The 23,445-nt window shown below is 41.5% G+C and overlaps 1 protein-coding gene across 4 annotated transcripts in view; it reads left to right on the top strand.

Moving 5' to 3' along the window:
- The window catches only part of TTC13 (tetratricopeptide repeat domain 13), a 75,643-nt gene extending 53,005 nt beyond the window's left edge, over nucleotides 1-22,638 (top strand). For 2 of the 4 annotated variants that reach the window (XM_065922319.1, XM_065922321.1), the window contains 11 exons: nucleotides 5,146-5,276; nucleotides 5,797-5,929; nucleotides 6,441-6,533; nucleotides 9,350-9,433; nucleotides 10,261-10,345; nucleotides 13,765-13,871; nucleotides 16,545-16,680; nucleotides 17,773-17,852; nucleotides 19,934-20,012; nucleotides 20,155-20,234; nucleotides 21,867-22,638. In XM_065922319.1, the coding sequence (XP_065778391.1) occupies nucleotides 5,146-5,276; nucleotides 5,797-5,929; nucleotides 6,441-6,533; nucleotides 9,350-9,433; nucleotides 10,261-10,345; nucleotides 13,765-13,871; nucleotides 16,545-16,680; nucleotides 17,773-17,852; nucleotides 19,934-20,012; nucleotides 20,155-20,234; nucleotides 21,867-21,981 (1,123 nt within the window). In that variant the 3' untranslated portion in view covers nucleotides 21,982-22,638. Of the gene's footprint in view, nucleotides 1-5,145; nucleotides 5,277-5,796; nucleotides 5,930-6,440; nucleotides 6,534-9,349; nucleotides 9,434-10,260; nucleotides 10,346-13,761; nucleotides 13,872-16,544; nucleotides 16,681-17,772; nucleotides 17,853-19,933; nucleotides 20,013-20,154; nucleotides 20,235-21,866 lie in introns of all 4 variants that reach the window. The other 2 variants (XM_065922318.1, XM_065922320.1) reach the window with 1 other exon arrangement.
- The last annotated feature ends 807 nt before the right edge of the window (nucleotides 22,639-23,445 follow it).

The raw sequence follows: 23,445 nt of genomic DNA on the forward strand, positions 1-23,445 counted from the left end.
CATATTAGACCAGGTAGACTTAACTGATATTTATAGGGTATTCCGTCTGAAAACAGCCTATGCTGTCTTCTCAAGTGCACATGAAACATTCTGCAGGATAGATCACATCTTGAGTGACACATCAAGCCTCAGTAAATTTAAGAAAATTGACATCATATCAAACATCTTTTCCAACCATGACACTATGAGATTAGAAATTAATTACAGGAAAAATTTGTAAAAAACACAAACACATGGAAGCTAAACAATAGCTTCCTACTAAATAACCAAGAGATCACTGAGACATCAAAGAGGAAATAAAAAGTACCTAGAAACAAATGACAGTGAAAACACAACTGCCCAAAAAGTATGGGATGTGGCAAAAGCAGTTTGTGGGAAAGTTTATAGCAATGCAGTTCTACCTCATGAAAGAAAAATCTCAAATAAACTACCTGACCTTACATCTAAAACAACTGGAGAAAGAAGAAGAAATAAAACCCAAGGATAGTAGAAGCAAAGAAATCATAAAAATCAGAGGAGAAATAAATGAAATAGAAATTAAAAAAAATAGCAAAGATCAGTAAAACTAAGAGCTGGTTCTTTGAGAAGAAAAACAAAATTGTTAAACCTTTAGCCAGACTCATCAAGAAAAGGAGAGGACTCAAATCAATAAAATTAGAAATGAAAGAGGAGAACTTAAAACTGACATCACAGATATACAAAGGATTAAAGGGACTACTACAGGGAACTGTATGCCAATAAAATGGACAGCCTGGGAGAAATGGACAAATTCTTAGAAACATACAAGGCTGAGCCAGGAAGAAATCAGAAAATTATAAACAGGCCAATCACAAGTAATGAAATTAAAAGTGTGATTAAAAGCCTTCCAACAAACAAAGTCCAGGATCACATGGCTTTACTGACAAATTCTTTCAAACATTAAGAGAAGAGCTAACACCTATCCTTACTCTTCAAAAGAACTGCAGAGAGAGGAACATTCCCATACTCATTCTACAAGGCCACTATCACCCTGATACCAAATCCAGACAAAGATGTCACACACAAAAAGAATGTTACATGTCAGTATCACTGATGAACATAGATGCAAAAATCCTCAACAAAATACCAGCAAGCCAAATCCAGCAAGACATTAAAATGATCATACACCATGATCAAGTGGGATTTATCCTAGGGATGTAAATCAGTGTGAGACACCAAATTGAAGAATAAAAACCATATGATTATCTCAATAGATGTAGAAAAAACTTTCGACAAAATTCAGTAGTCATGATAAAAAAAAAAAAAACCTCTCTAGAAAGTGGGCATAGAGGGCACCTACCTCAACATAATAAAGGACACATATGACAAACCCAGAGCGAGCATTATTCTAAATGGTGAAAAGCTGAAAGCATTTCCTCTAAGATCAGGAACAAGACAAGGGTGTCCACTCTTGCCTCTATTTTACAACATAGTTTTGAAAGTCCTAGCCATGACAGTGAGAGAAGAAAAATAAAAGAAGTCCAGATTGAAAAAGAAGTAAAACTGTCACTTTTTGAGATGACATGATAGTATACATAGAAAAACCTAAAGAAGCCACCAGAAAATTACCAGAGCTCATCAGTGAATCTAGAGAAGTGACAGGGTACAAAATTAATACACAGTAATCTCTTGAATTTCCCGTACACTAGCAATGAGAGGTCAGAAATGATGGAAACAATCCCATTTACCATTACAACAAAAGGAATAAAATACCTAGGAATAAATCTACCTAAGGAAGCAAAAGATATATATGTAGAAAGTTATAAGATATTGATGAAAAAAATCAAAGATGATACAGAGAGATATACTATGTTCTTGGATTTGAAGAATCAGTATTGTGAAAATGACTATACTATTCAAAGTAATCTACAGATTCAAAGCAATCCCTATCACATTACCAATGCCATCGTTCACAGAACTATGAAAAAATTTGCAATTTGTATGGAATCACAAAAGATCCCAAATAGCCGAAGCAATCTTGAGAAAGAAGAATGGAACTGGAGGAATCAAGCTTCCTTACTTCAGACTGTACTATAGTAATCAAGACAGTATGGTACTGGCCCAAAAACAGAAATATAGATTCAGTGGAACAGAACTGAAGACCCAGAGATAAACCCATGGGCACCTTATCTTTGACAAAGGAGGCAAGGATATACAATGGAGAAAAGACAGCCTCTTCAATAAGTCGTACTGGGAAAACTGGACAGCTACATGTAAAAGAATGGAATTAGAACACTTCCTAACATCATATACAAAAATAAACTCAAGATGGATTGAAGACCTAAATGGAAGGCCAGACAGTATAAAACTTTTAGAGGAAAGCATAAGCAGAAGAACTCCTTGACATAAGTTGCAGCAAGATCTTTTTTGATCCACTGCCTATAGTAATAAGAATAAAAGTAAGCAAGTGGGACCTAATTAAACTTAAAAACTTTTGCACAGCAAAGAAAACCATAAACGAGATGAAAAGACAAACCTCAGAATGGGAGAAAATATTTGCAAGTGAAGCAACTGACAAGGGATTAATCTCCAAAATATACAGACAGCTCATGCAGCTAAATAGCTAAACAACAAACACCCCAATAAAAAAATGGGTGGAAGACCTAAATAGACATTTCTCCAAAGAAGACATACAGATGGCCAACAAATACACGTAAAGATGTTCAACATCACTAATTATTAGAGAAATGCAAATCAAAATTATAATGAGATACCACCTCACACTGGTCAGAATGGCCATCATCAAAAAATCTACAAACAACAAATGCTAGAGAGGGTGTGCACTGTTGGTGGGAATGTAAATTAATATAGCCACTACAGAGAACAGTATGGAGGTTCCTTAGAAAATTGAAAATAGAGCTACCATATGAACTAGCAATCGCATTATTGTGCATATACCCAAGAAAACCATAATTTAAAAAGACGCATGCACTCTGATGTTCACTATAGCACTAAATGTCCATCAAGAGAAGAATGGATGAAGATGTACATATATACAATGGAATGTTACTCAGTCATAAAAGGAATGAAATTGATTCATCTGTAGAGACTCATACAGAGTGAAGTCAGAAAGAGAAAAAAAAATATCATTTATTAACACATATATGTGGAATCTAGAAAAATGTATAGATGGTCTTATTTGCAAAGCAGAAGTAGAGACACAGATGTCGAGTATGGATACCGAGGGGAAAGCAGGGTGGGATGAATTGAGAAATTGGGATTGACACACATATGCTATTGATCCTATGTATAAAATAGATAACTAATGAGAACCTATTGTATACCACAGGGAACTCTACTTAATTAATGCTCTGCGGTGACCTAATTGGGAAGGAAATCCAAAAAAGAGGGGATGTATGTGTACATACAGCTGGTTAACTTAGCTGTACAGTGGAAACTAACATAGCTTTGTAAAGCAACTAATAAATCCAATAAAATTAAAAAAAAAAAAAGACATGAATAGGTGTAATCTTACCAAGGGGAAAACATGAATGGCAAACATAAGACCACATGAGATGTTTCACCCGCTTAGGTAAACAAATGTTGCAAAGTTTGATAATAGTAATATTGACCAGAGCAGGATCAAGGGGAAATTTTATATACTTGGCTATAGATTACTCCATTCAGTGCCAGCAGCACTTTTCATTATCATGTAAAATTGAATATTTGCATATCCTACAGTCTTTCCATTCTGTTCCTGTGTATATTCAGGACAGAACCATATGCTTGTGCACATAACTACTTGGAGACCTGTTGATAGCAGTATTTGTTCACGATTGGAAACCAAATCATCCCAAATTCTTATGGGCAGAAAAATGGGCACATGTGGCAGTGTCGCACAGTGTGGTATTCTACAGCAGTATAAACAAATGACCCGAGTAAGAGTGTGGACTAATTTTGCAACATAATGTTGAGTAAGAACAGCAAGTTGGTACCTTGCAATGTCACATCATTTTTTCCATAAAGCTCATAAGCAAAACTATTGAATAAAGATATACATATGTAACCTGTCTTTTTAAAAGGAAACGGTAAGGAAATTGTGAACAGAAATTTCAACGTAAGTAACTTCTTGCTGGGAGGCAGGAGAATAGGATAGTAACGTGATGTACACATGTAGGTGGAGCTACATAATTACTTTGGTTCTTCGGTTGACTAATAAGGTTGTATGCTTTTGTAAGTTTCAATAATCAAGATAATAAAATAGATTGCTCAAAGGGCTATGTATGTTCTCCAGCACCGCCTTTTAGAGAAATACATGGTGCAGGAAAGCAGGGGGTGCGAACGCCAATCAGCAGGCTGGCCCTAGGCTGGTGTCTGGAAACAGGGATTTCAGAATCTCCTCCCACCCTAAGTGCCCAAAGCTAAGAGTGACTCCCCAGTGCCTGCGTCCTGTGTGTGAGCAGTGTGGTTCACACTGAACATCTACTCTCCTCTGGGGACTTGGGGTACCTGCCGGGCAGGTGTGTTCACATGATCACTGCTGGATACAGAGCATCTCATGAGCATCTCACTCGGGGAATTAGCACTCTGTGTCTCCCCAGGGTCCTGAAAGTGTTCCTGGTTTCCTCTAGCCTTCATTCCCCGTTCTCCCTCTCCATGGCTTTTCCCTCTGACAGTTGTGCTGCGTTCTCACAGTGCCCGGGAGTCCTAGTGAATTACTGAACCCAGGGGGGTCTTGGAGACCCCAACACAGCCTGTAACTTAGAGTTGCCGACTTTGTTAGAAAACTTCTAGCAGGTTGACAGTTAAACAATAGTAGCCATATACACCCTCAGGTACACTTGGCATAATATAACTTGGAGCCCAAGTAGGGGATGGACTTAGTCGGGGTTGACTGGTTACTTGTCAGTCCGTGCAGGTTATGTGTTCTGGAGCAGTTTACAAAATAATTAATTGATTGCAAATTAGCTACCAGCATTACTAACAAGCTTGTGACAGTCACCGTGCACACACTGTCATAAAGAGTCCTTTTAACTTGTGTCTGGTTGGGTACTGAGCACTGAAGTAAAGATGATGTGGTCAGAATTTTCTCAATTATGTTTCCACTGGAGGAAATGACTGCTTTTCAAATGAAATCGGATAACCAGGTATCTGTTGTCTTTATCGTGTACGTAACGTTTCTTCCAGAGATGTGTTACATCAGAATTTTGAGAGTTACAAGCCTGAGGTCCAGGAGTTGATTTGTGTGGCTGATCGTTTGGGATCCCTGATGCAATACGAAACTCCTGGTTTCCTGCCAAACAAGAGAATACACAGAGGTATTTTAAAATGATCTGAAATTGGAGCAAGGATAGTTAAACTGTGTTGTACTTTTGAAAAACAATCATTTGTTGTGCTTACTCAAAATCTCCATGTGATAAGAACAGAAATGAGTAGATTCATTCATACTGAATTCTGAGGGAAGAATGCTTCTGGCTTTGGCTCTTAAGCTGTTGCTTTGGTGTAGGTGTGGAACGTAGGTCGTCAGTTATTGCTTTAACTCAGACAGCTCATCCACCAGAGCCATCTCCTTCCTGTAGGGTGAGGAGGGGTTTGAACCTCAGTTCCTTCAGGATTGAGAGGAGATAAGTCTGCAGTTGTCTCCAGTTTCCTCTAATAGAGCTGAGTTTTAGTTAGGCCGTCATGATGGTAATGCATCTCTGGTCTTGTTGAATTACCAATACTTGTGATTCTCTTTTAATATAATGATTCCTGAGTTGTTCATTGAGTTGTTGGTGAAGATCATTCCCTCTAAAGGGTACTTACAAACTCTGTTTTCCCCATATTTCCTTCTTTTAGCCATGGGTTTGGCAGCATTAGAAGTCATGCAAGCTGTACAGCGTACGTGGACAAACTCAAAGGTTCGAATGAATGGGAAAACACGGCTGATGCAGTGGAGAGACATGTTTGACATCGCAGTAAAATGGAGACGGTAACTGGCATTTAAATGAAAATAAACCAGAAGTCTAATCAATGTAATATGATGTTAAATCTCCTCTAGTTAGTGGATTCTGAATCCCACTTTATTAACTAATGTGTGTGCATGTGCATTCAGTCATGTCTGACCCTTTGTGATCTCCCATGGACTGTAGCCTGCTAGGTTCCTCTGTCCAGGGGATTTTCCAGGCAGGAATACTAGAGTGGGTTGCTATTTCCTCCTCCTTTATTAACTAATAGTAGACCTTATAAGTTATATTTCCTGCTGTTATTCATTTTCATGAGAAAAACACTACTCTACTGGTAAACCTGCACTGACTTCTTACTTGGTCCAGTTGGAATATCTTTGGAATTTGCAGGTTTGTGTTTCATAGTTTTAGATGTAATGGACTGAGAAGTTGTTTTCTCCCCACTTTCACAAAGACTTGTACATGTTTTATTTTTAATGCTTTTGAACATTTCTAGGTTTTATAAGGTCTTCATTTTTAATAAACTCTATTTTATAGGATTGCTGACCCAGACCAACCAGTGCTTTGGTTGGATCAAATGCCAGCACGAAGTCTCAGCAGAGGTTTTAACAACCACATCAATTTAATCAGGTATGAACATTCTGGTTATCTTTCCTGTTTTCGTAGCAGTTTTTAAAAATTAATTAGCTTAGTCTTGGCTGTGCTGGGTCTTTATTGCTACATGCGGACTCTCTCTAGTTGTGGTGCCCAGGCTTCTCGTTGTAGTGAGAAGTGGCTTCTCTTGTTGCAGAGCACAGGCTCTAGGTGTGCGGACTTCAGTCACTGCAGCAAGAGGGCTCAGTAGTTGTGGCTCGTGGACTTAGTTGCCCTGAGGCGTGTGGGATCCTCCCAGACCAGAGATCAAACCCCTGTCCCCGCATTGGCAGGCAGATTCTTAACAACTGGACCACCAGGGAGGCCCAAGGAGATTATCCTAAATAATCACTTTATAGAGGCTGCAGGCAACCCGTTTCTCCTTTCTTGGTGACTTTTGGACACAAATTAGCCCTGTGCCTGCAGGGTCCTGCTTGCGTTCCTTTGAACTGGCCTGGTTGCAAAAAGAAATGTCGTGCCCCTTTTCCAGTCTCTTTGATGCAGAGCTCAGTTGAAGGGTAGAATGCCAGATTTTTGCCTAGATGTCCATCTTTAAATGGTCCTAGAAAGTTATCTGTTGTCATAGAAAGTACTTAGATGGACGACATTACAATACCATTATATTATATACTTATAATATTGTGGCTCAAAGAATTGTTGGAGTGAGGGAAAGGCCTCCCCCTTGCGCCACCCTGTAATACACAAAGGGTTTGGTTCAAAGACACTGGGTGCTAAGCTGCCTTCTTGGGAGGTTGAGCCAGGTTAACTGTAGAGCTTTTGTTTTGTCCAAAGGCTTCTGACAAGTTGGGCGTGTGGGTGAAGTGTTCACCCTGTTATCCCACCCTCTCAATAAATGATGAGCAAATATTAAAGAGCAGTGGTTCCAAGGGGATGCACTGAATTTAATTTTAGCTAAATTTTACAAGTATGGTAGTTTTATCACATTTAAAATGCTTCTAATTCCAGAAGCCTGAATCAAGAAAATATTCTACTACACAGCTTCAACATTTGAGTTTAATGGAAATGTTATTAGGATATTTATTGTTTTGATTTCTAGAAAATAAATTTCCTTTCCCCTGTGACTTGTGTATTCATGTTTCTTACAGAATAATCTGTGACGTCTACAGGTAGACTCAACTAGCTTTAACCGAAGGCCACTCCCCATGTGCTATGCTGCATGGCGGTGATATGGCAGTGAAGTACAGCTCCCGACTTCAGAAGACTCGTAGTTTAGTGAGGGAGGCAGGCCAGTGAGCTGCCTTTGATGCTGAGATTGTGCTGCTCATGTGTACAGGGTGCCAGGGGTCCCAGTCCATCCTCAGGTGATGCTGTTTGGATAGATGGAGAACAGAGAGAGGTGGATGACACGTGAACAACCACCCCCCACCACCAACCCTGACACCAGTGAGTTAGGCATGGTCAGGGGAGTACAACTATGATTAGTTTATGGTTAAGGGGACTGTCAGAAATCAACCCTAGAAAGATAGGCAGTAGCCAAAACATAAATAGCTTTTTTTCCTCAACAAATAACTAACATACCCATGCAAAGTCATTTTCTGTCTGGAAGTGTTAGCCGTTCAGAGTTCATAAGCAGAGATGTGACCTGAACAGAATCATACATCTGGATGATCACTTTGGCCGCAGGTGGCAAAGGCAGCGACTTCCCTTGGAAGGATAGGGAGTGGTTAGAAAGTTGTGTAACGTTTGGGTGCATTGGTGCAGAGGTCTGGAAAGCTCTGTGAAAGTGAGCCGGAGGGGACGAGTGAACACGAGAAGGCAGGCTTGGAGCACTGGTGGTGGGTTAGAAGTGGGGGTGAGCATATAGCTGCGGGGATGTGGTTGCCCCAGGAGGCCAGGAAGCCCCAGGGCAAAAAGCAGGTGAGCATGTTTGGGAGCTGGAGTGAATTCCTGAACCTGATGTTCGATGCACCGGTGGGGAGCCCAGGGAGCTGTGTCCAGGGAGTGGTTGGCTCTGTGTGCTGTTGGACACATGCGTCAGCGTGTTGGCTCTGCATGAGGTTCTGGGCGGGTTTGTTGCTGCTGTTTTTAAAATTATTTATTTATTTATTTTTTGGCCTGCGCTGGGTCTTCATTGCTGCAGGCTGGCTTTCTCTAGTTGCAGCGAGTGAGAGCTACTCCAGTTGCAATGCACGGAATTTTCATTGCAATGACTTCTCTCGTTGTGGCGCACAGGCTCAGTAGTTGTGGCACACGGGCTTAGTCGGTCCGGAGCATGTGGAATCTTCCCCAACTGGGAATCAAACCTGTGTCCCCTTCATTGGCAGGTGGATTCTTATCCACTCTACCACCAGGAAAGTCTTGGGATAGTTTTGAAAATGGAGGTTGGGGTAGAAATGGGAGGAAAATACTACTTAGAGTGGTGGAGGGGATGAAGACAGCTGGTGAGTTACGCAGTCAGAAGGAGTGTTAGCAGCTCATGTTGTCAGGAACACTGAGAGCAGTGATATGGCAGGACAGGGAGGGGGCATGTTGCTGGAAAAGGGGAGGGATTCTTAACGGTAAAGTGGCAAATAAGCCTGAGCCTCATTGAAGCACTTGAGAACTTTTCTTCCTGCTTCGGCATCTCGGCACTGAGTTTTCTTACCTTTCTTCCAGAGTACTTTCCGTTGCTGACCATCAGTTTTGCTCAGACAGGTGTTTGTTTCTCCCATTCTTTGACTGCAAGCAAACCAATGCCCCAAACCTCTTGGCTACATTATTCTCACAGCTCTCTTACTGTCCTTTAGAGTTAATGTTGCAATGAACATATCTGAATGTAAAAACATTCTCAACGTATATTTTTTTCTTAACAGGGGTCAGGTGATCAACATGAGATACCTGGAATATTTTGAGAAAATTCTTCATTTTATTAAAGATAGAATTCTAGTTTATCATGGGTAATCTTTCAATTTTCTTTTTCATGGTAATGGATAGATTTTATATATTTCTCATTAACTATATTTATGAAACTTGAAAACCATGCCTATTGACAGACTGAACAAAATATATCACATTTTTACATAGTGTTTAGAATCATAAAGCCTTTCATAATCATTTATCAACCTCCTTTTTAATAGCTTTACAAAATCCATGGACCTCAACTGAGTGTTTTTAATCTTGAAGTGCAGTGGCTTTTCTAGCCTCTCTCCTGTCTTTGAATTCAATGAAAATAGGATGTTTCTTTAGATTTCTTAATTAGGGATTAAATGGTGGATTTCCGCCTTAATACTCATTCTCCCTCAACTGAGAGGCTGTGCAGTGTAGATGGGACAGTGGACAAAAGGCCGGGGAGAAAGGATTCTGAAGGTTAGTTGTCACCAAGAAAATATAAAATTGGCATAAAAGCCTAGTAGTATACTTCCATTTGAGCAACTTTAGGAATAAAAAAACGTATACTTCTAATTTCATAGTTGGAATAGGAGAATCAAAAGTTTTCTAACCAAGCCCAGACCCATGTGTGTCCACATAGACACTGGCTGTCCATCCGTTCTGCTTTTCCCTGTTTCACGTCTGGACAGACTGCTGTTTCCCTAATTCTCATCTGTTGCCCAGTACTTATTAGATTAAGCTATTCCATTATTTCGATACTTTGGTTGTGGTCCACCATTTTGAATATTGAGCCAGTTGTAATTAAGGATTTATCTAAATTAAAGGTAATAGCATAATTAATTACTGATTTCTGTGTTAATTTTAATTGCTATCTCTCTCTCTTTCCCCTTTAAAGAGCTAATAATCCTAAAGGATTGTTGGAAGTTAGAGAAGCTCTGGAGAAGGTCCACAAAGTGGAAGACCTTCTTCCAATTATGAAGGTAAATTTATCATCAAAACCACAGTAGGTGTTTTTAGGGGAAAAAATTAGTACTTTTTGAAAGAAAGAACTCATTCTCATTAGAGGCATATTTGTTAATGTTATTAGTATTTTAAGTTTTATAAAGTATGCCACTTAAAAACACTGGTAAAAACACATCCTGAATAATAACCAAAATTAAAGCAGACCCTAGAAGGTAGGAAAATGCAATAAAGTAAATAAAGTCAGTTCAACTAAAGATTTACAGAAAGAGAAGGAAGAAAATTTAGATAAGGAGGGAATGTGTGTAATGGGCGATGTGTCTTGAGTGACTGGATTCCCTCCCTGAAAGAGCAAGCATCTCAGATCGGTGTTTTAAAACCCAGCTGTGTTCTGTTCACTGGAAACACCTGCAACAAGATGATATTCAAAAAGTTCAAGGCTGAAAGGTCGGCCAGGTAAATGCTACTGGAGAAAAGCAGGTGTGGCAATATCAGTATCAGAAGTATTTGAATTGAAGATAAAGGGCCCATCAGGGGGAAATAATTATATTGTTTTAAAAGTATAATCCATTAAGAAATTAGAACTTTATGAACCTTTTCTCCAAACTACCCAAAATGTGCCCACAGCAAGTACATTTGATTTTTTTCAATTAATAGTTTGATCTTTAGCATAAAACTTGAATAAATATTCTCCTTGTAGCTATAGTAGATAAGACTGATGTACATCGAGTGAATGTTAAGAAATTTCTATGAGTGACAAGGCTTACACATTTCTAAAGAATAACCAGGAGGCATCACGTCATGGACAAAGCCACGAGCTGACCCTGAGCCCCGGGTGCAGCCTGCTCGCTGGGCTGGGTAGTCTCCTGCTTCTACTCCAGGTTCTTGTGTGCTGATAAGCCTTGTTTCTGGCCGACGTGGTTATCTTGAGGGTCTCGTGAACTGAGGTGTGGTTCTCAGTCTTCTCAAAGCCGTCTTAACTCAGCAAACATGTTCAGATGGCCCCTTTACTGCACTAAAATCAAATCCATAAAAATGTATCCCACATACTCAAAAAATCCTTTGGAAAGTCACCACATGCTGTAAAGGAGTTCTAGAAGGTAAGTTGTTTATAGGCAAGAAGCAGTATGTCAGCATCAGGCATGTATTCATGAGAAGCCACAAAGAAGTAGCCCGTTGCTTGCACATGTGTGTGAAGTCTTGGTGAGTGTGACGGCTCCAGAGGCAGCCCTGTAGCTCTCTGTCATTTGCTGACTCAAGTACCATGAGCTGTGACTTTGGTGATATGGTTTTCCATAGTGGTAAACCACACTTAATAAAGTTCTGTACAATATACAGATATACTTTCGTTTATATGCTATTTGCATTTCTAAAAAAGTCAGTGGGTATTTCAACTGTAACAAATATTTAGCGTTTGAGTGTAAAATGGAGTTTGATTCCAGGCCTAGGTAATTATTACATTATAAACAACTTCTTCATCCATGTGCAAATCCAGTGGGAGTCATGCCCGTGTGACTGTTCCTTGCACCTCATCCTTGTAGCCACACTCTCCCCTGAATTCCCCAACTGTCCCCCAGAGGGCAGAATGGTCCCACCGAGGACTGCTGAACACACCAGACAAAGAAACTGGAGCCTGACTCAGATTTTAGTCTTTAGCTTTCCCGTGGGTATTTTCAGCATTTAAATTTACTATATTAGGCAGAATACAGAATCTGTTCAGGGATATTTTAACACATATATATGAAAGTGAAAAGTGAGAGCGTTAGTCTCTTAGTCATGTCCCACTCTTTGTGACCCCATGGACTGTAGCCCACCAGGCTCCTCTGTCCATGGTATTCTCCAGGCAAGAATACTGGGGTGGGTTGCCATTCTCTTCACCAGGGGATCTTCCCAACCTGAGGACTGAACCCAGGTCTCCTGCATTACAGGCAGATTCCTTGCCATCTGAGCCACCAGGGAAGCCCATAGTGTGTATGTTTGTCTGTGTGTGTGTGTGTGTGTGTGTGTGTATTAAGAAAAGCGTAATGCACAAGAGGCTTCAGTTGTGTGGAGAGCTGCTCGGGGCCCAGCATCGCCAGCCCACCCGGTGTCCGGCTCCCAGAGCAGTCACTGCTGGTCTGGCTGTATCTGGGAACGGCCATCTGACTGTGGCCTTGCACGCTGTGCCTCCACCCAGGCTGCATATGTCCTGGTGCTCCTAACGGCACACACAGAAGTAAATAAAGATATGCCTTTGTGTTTAAAGTGCTTGTTGAATGTGATGCCTTGACAGGTTCTTCTGAGATACACGATGTGCTTCTGCCAAACAGCCAAGTTCAGAGGGACCTCAGTTCCCCTCTGGGCAGCTGGTTAGTGAGTTAGGGGACTGGATGTCCTGAGGGTCTGGACCCCTGTTTCCATGTGCAGCTCAGGCAGGACCTCAGCTTGCCTCATCTCACCAACTGGGTTTCCTCACCTGTGAGGTTGAGATCATGGCCTGTCTCATAGGCATGCTGGGAGCTTTAGAGAGAATTGACGCACACCCTTAAGTGTTAGCACGTTCTGCCGCTGAAAGCCCTTGTCCCCATACAAAGACATCTCTCTCACCCCTGCTGCCAGCAGTCCTGCCCACATCCACACATCTTCACCCTTCCCTGCACCTTAGTGATGCCCACTGGCCGCTGTTTTCAGACAGCCTTTGCCTCCAGTGTGTTTTGTGAAGCACAACCTGTTTTTATTTTACCATCGATTCTCTTACTCAAATCTGTCAATCCTAAAAACTGTTGGCTACACTCAATAACCGAATTTGGGGAGGGTGTCTCTGGAGCAATGACAACACCTATTTATTGGCTTTCAGTTTGTCAGAAGTGTTTTAGACAGAAAGCTGTGTTCATACTCATCACCCTTAAGACCCACTCTCACCTCTCATTCCTTTAGAATACTCTGCTTTGTTACTCTGTGGTCTGCGCAGTTGGGGTATGTGCATGTGTGTATATAAAATTCTCGGTTGACAAAATTCTGAGTGCTTTTCAGACAGATAGGAGTCTACTTTGAAGAAACACTAGCAAAAACACATGGTGCTATTTTGAATTGTGGGATGTTGAATATGGCTATTCTGCTAAGTGTCAAAGTTTCTGCCAATTAAGATGAACAAGAGAAAAGACCCAAAGGGAGCTCTTAGGAGTGAGAGTTGCCATTGAAGGAAGGCTATGTGCCTTTTGCTCTGAGCTTCTCTTCTGGTCTCTGGCAGGGGCCGTGGGGAGTGTGACTTGGGCTGAGAGTGGATGGGGGCATACGGGCAGGCGTAGGCATCCTGGACACTAACTGCCAGGACAGGGGACACGATGTCTTCCCTTCTCTGAGCCTTCTTAGAAACATCAAAGTCAGAGTTGGCGCTGCAGATTGGGAATTTACAATGAATCTCACTAGTAATGTGAATTTTCTTTTTCCTTGAAAGCAGTTTAATACTAAAACAAAGGATGGGTTCACTGTGAACACCAAAGTTCCCAGCCTCAAAGACCAAGGGAAGGAATATGATGGCTTCACGATTACGATTACAGGAGACAAGTACGTGTGCTTCCTAAGTGCGGGTGTACGGGGGGGGGGCAGGCATCAGAAAGCGTGCAGACGCCTGGTGTTGCCAGAGGAGGTTTGACGTTCTGGGCTTTTGCTGTCTTCTGAAATGGAGATTATCAAGGTCCAGTGTGTCACTAGAACCGGCTTTTTTGAAGCTTGTTGTGAGGAAGACTTTTACCAATTAAGTGAAAAAAAGATGAGAGATTGGCAGATTGAAGGCTGTTATTCGAATTTTAAGTATAGTTTTAATTCATTGTGGGAGTATAAGTTTTTTTTTTAATTAAAAAAAATTTTTTTTAGTATATTTTATTGAAAATTTAGAATATAGATAAGCAAAGAGAAAAAATTTTAAATCATTGTTTCCTTTAAAAACTGAGATTATACCGTACATATTGTTTTATAACCTGTTTCTTTTCTACCCTTGCTATGAATGTTTTCCCATACCTTATTCTTAAAAGCATTTTTAAAAATTGCATAGTATTCTATTTTGGGGATACTCGTCACTGATCATTTAGGATGTTTCCTACTCTTTCAGCTTATATAATAGCACCAAAAGAAAATTTGTGTTAATAATCATTTTATGTCCGTCTGAAATCCAGACTTCACCGCAGAGCCTCCACATCCTTGAGCTTGGGTGGAATGATCTTGATCCTCCCCAGTCGCTGCCCCCTCCACAACACGCGTTCCTCGGTTGCCGCCCTGAGCTCCACCACATCTGCCTCAGGGGTGTCTGGCAGCTCAGCGTTGGGCCCCACGTCCTCTCAGCCCCTCTGCCTCCTGGCCTCTTGCTTCCTTGTCAGAACTCACACCAGCCTTCAGGGAGAAACACCATTTAGCAAAGATGCTGTGACTCTTCCATTTCTTTGAGGTCTCCATCTCTACCCCAAGCCACTTATCAAAGCACCTTCCCAATAAAGATGGTTCTCCTCACATAAAAGGAATTCCAGGGTTTTCTACTGATGTAAAATTATTTTCTCCTTCCTCTTCACCCACCCATGACGAAGTTCCCAGCAGAAATGGAACTACTAAGTTAGAGTACATAAATCCTTCCTCCACATGTAGCATCTTCCTCAGCCATCTCTTTTCATTCCATTTGTTGTCAGTCTTGCTTGGGGCCTCTGACCCCCACAAGGACTCATGACTCATATCTCCATCTCTGGTCTCCTGGTGCCTGACCAGTGCTTCAGTGGGCTGCACCCCACTGGGTGTTCCCCTGGATCCAAAAATCCCTCCCTAGTCCATACCGTACCATTGCCTGTTGACACCGAAATCATCTCCCCTGCCAGACAGGCAAGGCCTTTTATAGTAATGGCCTCGAACAATAACTTCCTGCTTTACCTGAAGCGCTTTCCTGCCAGAACCAGGCCTGCCTGGATGACTTGTTCCCCGAGGTCACCTCCTACCTCTTGGGTCTGTTTCACTCACATCCTCATCTTTAAGACCCACGTTCTGGCCCCTTCTTCCACAAAGCATTTTCTGTTTTCTTCCACATCTTCCAAATTAGATCAACTTTCTCCTCTGAACCTCTGATCAACTGTTATGGTCTTATGCATGGACTGCTAATAATCTGTGACCTTGTTTCCCCCTCCTTTCCTCAATAAAGACAGCTGCTTTGCCTGGTTGTTCTTCATAGCATCTAAGGACTATCTTCAGCATTTTGGTACTGGTGTTATACAGTAAATACTTGTTGCGTGGAAGTTTTATCCTCCACAGGGCCTCACATGGAGCTGCACATGCAGCAGAGCTTTAAACAATGAAAGCGTGGAGGCCCAGAACTTGTTTTCTGTGCACAGCCCTGGCTCCTGCTCTTCTGATGTAATAGGGTGATTGTCTGATAAAATTGAAACACATTGAAATATGTTGTACTCTGTGTAGTTATTTCCTCCTCCGTTGGCTCCTGCTCTTCTGATGTAATAGGGTGATTGTCTGATAAAATTGAAACACATTGAAATATGTTGTACTCTGTGTAGTTATTTCCTCCTCCGTAAGCTCATAAAAGCCGTACATATGAACCTAGAGTCTATTATACAGATTGAAGTTAAGTCAAAAAGAGAAAAACAGCTGTCTTGTTTTAACACACACATATATGGAATCTAAAAAGGTGGCACTGATGACCCTGTTCTCAGGGCAGGAACAGAGACACAGACATAGAGCAAGGACTTGCAGACACGGCAGGGGAAGGAAAGGGAGGGACGAATTGAGAGTGTAGCATTGACATGTGTGCATCAGCGTGTGTAAAACGTGGCTGGTGAGAAGCACAGGGGCCTCAGCTCAGTGCTCTGCGGTGACCTGGGGGTGGGATGCGGGTGGTGGGAGGGAGGTTCAGGAGGGAAAGGATGTCCGTATGCTTAGGGCTGACTCATGTTGTTGTATGGCAGAAACCAGCCCAACGTTGTAAAGCTATTATCCCCCAATTAAAAATTAAAATTAAAAACATGTGTTTTTTAAAAAGTACATATGGTTAAACTGAGCAAAACCTGTTTGTGAATAAGCCGCCTGTTAGGAGACACGCCTCGGCAGTCTGCTCAGAAAGGCGCCGACACACCTCGCATGTCCTGCCACGTCCCCGAGTGCCACCCTGCTGCTCCCCCACACCCCGCCCCCTGTGTTTACCGCTGTGAATTGTATAATACATGCCTCTGACATACATTCTTGTATTTTTAGGGTTGGCAATATACTATTTTCTGTGGAAACTCAAACCACAGAAGAGAGAACACAATTATATCATGCCGAAATAGATGCACTTTATAAAGATCTAACAGCAAAAGGAAAAGTACTGATTCTCTCGTCAGAATTTGGGGTAGGTTTCTGTTTGTCTTCATTTTATCCATGCTGCTTATGATTCTTTTGTCCTCTTTCATTGGAATCGTACATTTATGGTTGAAATCAGCTTTAAATAACCTTTATTTAATAAGAAGTAATAAGAAATAAGCTTTAAACATTTCTTTTAACATTCTTATAGAGACTATTCCTGTATTTAATAAGTACAGAAACTGAGAAAGTGGAATGTATGTAGTTACTGTGTTATATTATCATAAATTAGAGCCTTGTCAATATTTAAGTGTATAGGTTGTCCGTGAGGGACGGCACTGTTTCCTGGGCTGCGACCTCCTCCACCGTTGCTTTCTGATTCAACGGGGAGCTGCATCCTGCTCCCAAGGAGCTACAGTGGCATTTGCTTGATTGTAGCTGTCACTGTGGAGAGTATAGTGGGGTGCTCCATCCACTTTCTGGAATGGATGCCCATGGCTTTTGGAAAGTTCCTTTATTTCTCTGGATTTTATTCAGTTTATACATATAATTGGAGGCAACCCACTCCAGTTTTCTTGCCTGGAGAATCCCACGGACAGAGGAGCCTGGTGGGCTATAGTTCATGGGGTCACAAAGAGTCAGACACAGCTTAAGAGATTTAGCGTGCACACATATATATAATTAAGTATACTGATCACCTAAATCTCAGTGGCGGGAGGGGGGTGGAGGGTGGGGGGAGGGGTGATGCTAATCAGAATCTTGGAGTAGAGAGGCTTGTAGTTTGAGAAAGTATATACAATATTAATAAGCACTTTGTTTTATTTTAATCCTAATGTATATTTTGACTTTGCAAATAATGTTATGGACCAAAACAGATATCTACCTTTATCAGAAAAAGTTTGCCGTTTTGAAGGCAGCTGGGAGCATACTGCTCAAAACTAAACTGTACATATATCCTTTCATTAGAAAAAAATGATGTGAAAGAGTATAAAATGTTTAGGGATATGAAAAGTAGGTCCTTGCAGGAGAAGAATGAAATAATTCTCTCCCTAATAAATGATTCTGCTGTGTCTTGTCACCTCATAAAAATGAGTTTATAGTCTATTATTTAAGTTCACGAGCACATATCTTTTTTTCCTAGGAGGCTGATGCTGTTTGCAACTTAATCTTATCCTTAGTTTATTATTTTTATAATTTAATGCCGCTCTCTCGTGGATCCAGGTGGGTGATATCCTATAATCTGACAGTTTTGTAGTGAAGAACACTCGCCTTTTGCTTACATTTGCAGTGTGGGTATGAATACAGGTATCCTAGCAATGGCGAGAAGCCCCCTTTGTTTTTCCAAAGTCCACCTGAAAGTGATGTCCTTGATCTACTGTGTCATCAAGGATTCTGGAAGGTAGTTCTGGTAGAAGGTTCTTGGTGTTTACAGGCTGGAGCTCATTCATTCACAAAAATGTATCCAAATCTCGCTCTGTGCACACATGCGCTCACTGTGCTTTAATTCCTGGTGTTTGCCCAGACTGTTACCCTGCCACCCCCATATTTTGGCCATTAATTGACCTTTAGCCCTAATGTTTAATGCTTTTGCATCACCAACCATCCCAAAGTATTATTACTGTTATAAATGAATTCTACTTAGCAAATTCATCAGGAGTCTTTCAAGTGTCATTCAAACAAGGGTGTGTCTGTAGAGCTTTCTTTTCATTCTCTTTTATTTGGTATCATGTACAGCGAATCACGTGAATGGCGTATGCTGTTGTTAGCACATGTTTGAATTTAAGATGTTTTGGTTAAAATCATATACTTAAGTGTGTTGATCTCTGACTAATACTTTAGAAAGTAAAACTCTCCTAAATGTGGTAGTAAGTTTTCTTATACTATTAAAAAAGCATTGGAAGTTGGGCATTGTGTGGTGATGGATGGAAACTAGGCTGGTGGAGATCACTCTGTTGTGTAGACAAGTGTGCACCTGGAACTTACAAAATGAAAGTGGCTTTGAAGTAAAATTGGAACAGAAATATTGTACCTTCAGCACAACTGTTACAGGAATGCTAACTAGATCTATAACATGCAGGGGCCTCCGTGTGCCCTGTTCATCCACCACTTGCAGGCACTGTGCATGCATGTGTTCACATAGCAGCTTGTGGGTTTCTGTGTCACCTGAGAAGGAGGTCCAGTCATCCCCGTCTCCCCCTCAGCCCCCGCACCTGTCTGGTCCCTGACTAAGTCTCGTTGACTCTGCCTCCTAAACCTCTCCTTGGCTCAGGTAGCAACCCAGTGGCGTGGTGCACAGTGCCAGCTCCTCCCGGCCCTGGTTTACCGTGGCCTCGTCACCTTTCCTGTCATCTGCCCTCTCTCCATCCTGACTCTGGCCCCTCCGCCACATCCCCTGCTTGTCCACACACCTTCCTGCCCCTCCCAGCCAGCCCCCTTTCTGCCCTCTCCTCTCCGTCTGTTGCCCTGCCCATGGCCTTCAAAGACAGAGCGCATGTGTCCATGGCCTCTGTGAGGGCTTCCCTGATAGGTGGCTGCAGGGCTGGTGGCCACATGCAAAGGCGAGAGCTCTGTCTTAGCTGTCTCCGTCCTGGGGTGCCTCACATAAAGCACACAGCTGGCGTCATAATAAGAATGTCAGAGCCCAGAGTGAGGCTGGACATGCCAGGAAGGAAGTGCACATACCCAGCCTTCAGACCAGTTAGTACTTTCTGAGATGCGTTCTTTTTCTTCTTTGGGGCCAAAGTTTTTATTGTTAAACTCTAATAATATGTTTGCGTTTACAAAGTATATTATATATATGCATTTTAAAGCCAAGCCTCATGCAGTTAAAAATAGAAACAATCAAGGACTTACTTCCCTGGCAGTCCAGCTGTTAAGACCCCATGCTTCCAATGCAGGGGGCTTAGATTCAGTCCCTGGTTGGGGAACTAAGATCCCACATGCCATGTGATGTGGCAGATAATGAATTTTTTAAAATAATAGAAAGGAGGCACATTTTCTAATTCAGTGTTTCATAACAATAGGAAAACCAATTTAAAAAAAACTCATCATTAAAAGAAACTTTTGTCTCAGAAAAATATTATTGTTACACATTTACCCCTAAATTAGTAAACCAGTAAATATTTTTCTTAGTAAATTAGTGAGTATTTTTAGAACAAATGAAAATATTCTTTTGTTTGATGTCCAAAGAATTGTTAAAAGAAATACAATGTCATCTTTTAGGATGGGAAATCCATGGTGAGCTCTAATGTGGTAACCGTCTGTGGCCTGGACTGACTGGTAATTGTTCTCTATCTGAATAGTGTGATCGCTTACTCAGTGATTGTGGGAGCGCTGATGGCAAGTGGAAAAGAAGTAGCAGGAAAAATTCCCAAAGGGAAGGTATGTTGGAGCTGGAGCCAGAAGGGAAACGGTTTCAATCCCAGTCTGTGGAGTTTTATGTTAAGACACACAAATGAACTGAATCCCAAAGGGAACCTCCCCTCCATCTTTAACCACGTTCTTAAATCTCTTTCTTTTTCAGTTGGTTGACTTTGAAGCTATGACTGCCCCTGGTTCAGAGGCCTTTAGCAAAATAGCTAAAAGCTGGATGAACTTGAAAAGGTAACTGCTTGATAGGGGTCAACAAAAGGAAGTGAAACTGGAATTGTGCTCATTTTTATGGGCTATGATTATATAATGAATTTAATCTGCTTTTCAAGGTTACTGTTTTTTTGTTGTCATTTATGACCCCTTAACAGGTGAGTGTATGGATAAAAATGAATAATGAATAAAATAAGGGAGCCAGTTTGTGAAGGAAGGGTTACAGATGTCTCATTTATATAGTCAGATATTCCTGTCTCTTGGCTCATTGGTCCTTTGTCCCAGACTTGCAGGGTCAGTATTCAGGAGTGATTTTGAAAGCTGAGCTGGGCCTGACTCAGAGTTCCCTGGGTGGTGGCCCCTGCCTTTCAGCTGCATTTTTCCTGTGCTCTTTGTTTGGGGAAGGTGGTGCTTTACTGTGATTTAGGTACAAAATACATAGGAGTCAGGGAAAGCTGTAAGAAATTAGCCCTGATGTTTACCGTGGGAGGGCCCAGTACTATGATCTTTCCTGACTCATGTTTTCAAAAGCACCACAGGGACATATATATACATATGCTGAAATTAAACTCACAGGTGCTTTCATAGTTAATTTTGTTGTTGTTCAATCCTAAGTCATGTCCAGCTCTTTGCAACTTCATGGGCTGCAACACCCTGAGTTCCTCTGTCCTCCACTATCTCCCAGAGTTCGCTCAAATTCATGTCCATTGAGTCTATGATGCCATTCAACCATCTCATCCTCTGCCGCCACCTTCTCCTTTTGCCTTTAATTTTTAAGCACATCTCACTACTTAACCTTATTGACTCTTGCTCCTTCTCCATGTTTTTTTTAATATCATAGAAACTTCCAGTTTTGCTTTTCCATATCTGTTCAACATAGCAACCAGTCTAAAAATCACTGGATAATCTGTGCTCTGTTTAAAATAGAAGTTTGTCTCTGTAAGATACTTTGGTCCCATTTGTAAGTATTCCATTAGCTTTGTAATGAAAACTCCTTTAACAGTTACACCTCCTTCTAGTGTATTTTTGTCTCGGGTTTACTAGTTTACATATGTTTTAGTAATATGACCATAAGGTCAAAGGCCTTGCCTCTGTTTCCTGCATAATTTTACAGTGTTGATCTTTCAACAACTCTTTGAGGAAAAAATAGCAATGCCACCTTATATTGTGCAGCTACAGGTTCACAATGTAATTGACACCCATTCCACACTCCTTACCAGGAGTAAGTAACTCTGGGAGTGAGGAATACCGTACTTCTTGCTGCAAATACAGGGAAGTGGGTCTGAGAGGAACCACTAAAGCTGATAAGGATCAAGGCTGGACCCAAAACATGTGTCTTCAGGTTCCATGTCTAGCATGCGTCTCGGAGGGATGTGTGTGTGTAACACTCACTGTGTAAGTCAGAGATTGATTTTCTTTCCGAAGACTGGTTGAATTTACCTGCATTTCATGATGGGAGCCTGCTGATACTCCACTGACTGCTGCAACAGGATCTGCTGTGCTCACAGGTCCCTCTGCTATGTGATGTTGTCTGATGTCACACATGTGGAGTACTGCAAAGTGAATATTGTAATAGGAATTGATATAAGCTTTGCCTTTTTTGCTAAAATTGTGTTGATTTTCACACCCTTTCTTTGCGGTTTTCTCTTTCAGTATTTCACCTTCTTATAAGACTCTTCCGTCCGTGTCAGAGACGTTCCCAACATTAAGATCGATGATCGAGGTGCTAAACACAGACTCCTCTCCACGCTGTCTTAAGAAACTCTAGTTACGCTGTGGTATTTATACAAGTAAAGGGCCGGACCTCTTGCTTCTTAAGTTATTTTTTAAAACATGGAATTATAAAGAAATTAGGTCCTTTATTACTTTTGATACCAATTTTTGATAGGAATTGAATACTTGAAATCATTTTATTTACCTTTCTGAACCATAACAGAAATCATGAAAGAGGGTTTTGAGGGGACAGAAGAGCTCTGTGTCTGGGAGGGGAGGCATTTGCCTTAGCCAGTGGCCTCTTGGTTTCCACTTATAAAGTCATACGACTCCTTCCTCACGGTGAAAAAAGTTTACTCCAAAAATTAACAATTAAAGGGAACAAAAGCTACAACAAAACAGGAGTGTTTTCATTCCTTTAAAGATCTGGATATTTTTCAAAGACCTTTTTATGCACACTGTGATAAGGCATCTTATTTTCAACTGACATCGTCCTCACGTGTGGGCTCTCCGTTTTGTTTGAACCGTGGAAGATTCGTGGCCATCAGCATGCCTGGAGCTCATGACCTGGGACACTTACGTTGAATGATACAAACAGTATTTGCCAGTGACTCAAACACTGAATTATTGAAACATGTTTTATTTGTTTTTTTCCTCTTTATTGGAAGAAATAAACGGGGTGATTTCTATAAATCACCAGTTTTTGACACTGGATTATGTATGTTTTTATTTTGTGAACCAGTTTCACTTTGAGGTATAAGAACAGTCAGAAAATTGCTGACTTTCTTTTGCAGGCAGGGTAAATGACAGTGCATAAATGGGTTCAGTTAAACACCATTTCCAGTCATTTTCATTTTTCTTTGTTCTCTGTTAAAAAGTTAAGCTAGTCACTGCTTTCTGTTATTTAGTTTCTGTCTCGCAGACTCTTGTGAGCAGGACACAGCATTGTCTGCATGTCTGCAGGCGTCCATGCTCGGCAGAGCCTCCACACTGGCACTTGCAGCGTTAACAGCAGAAGGCGGCTCTTTGGACAGATAGGACCTGCCCTTTGGACAGGTGCTGTTCTGGGCACTGACGTGCGTTTCAAAACATCAAGATGTGGCTCGTGTTCTCCTCTCATCTGGATGGTGATACAAATCGTCAGGCACACCTCTTTTTACAAAGAGAGCTCACACCCACAGTCAACTTTCCCAGAGTCTTTGTCTTCATTTTACAGATAAGAGGGTTGAGGCTCTGGGAGCTTGATGACTCTCCCAGGTGCTCCCAAAGCCAAGGTGCTAGGATCCAGCCAGGCCTTTCTGGCCCCAAGGCCTGTCCTGCCCTACCGCAGTCTCAGGGCACCAATAATTCATTCCCAGGTTCTTCTCAAGATTCAGCATACTTAACCCTGTTCCATGCAAAATCTCCATCGATCTGTTACATTGCTCTGCACTCTCAACTTCCTGCTGTTTGACCTCCATCCAGATATAGCCTACAGGATTGCAAAGTGAGAGGGGGATTGTAGAGATTCAGCAAAGGA

The sequence above is a fragment of the Muntiacus reevesi genome, chromosome 2, assembly GCF_963930625.1.
Source record: "Muntiacus reevesi chromosome 2, mMunRee1.1, whole genome shotgun sequence".
NCBI lineage: Eukaryota > Metazoa > Chordata > Mammalia > Artiodactyla > Cervidae > Muntiacus > Muntiacus reevesi.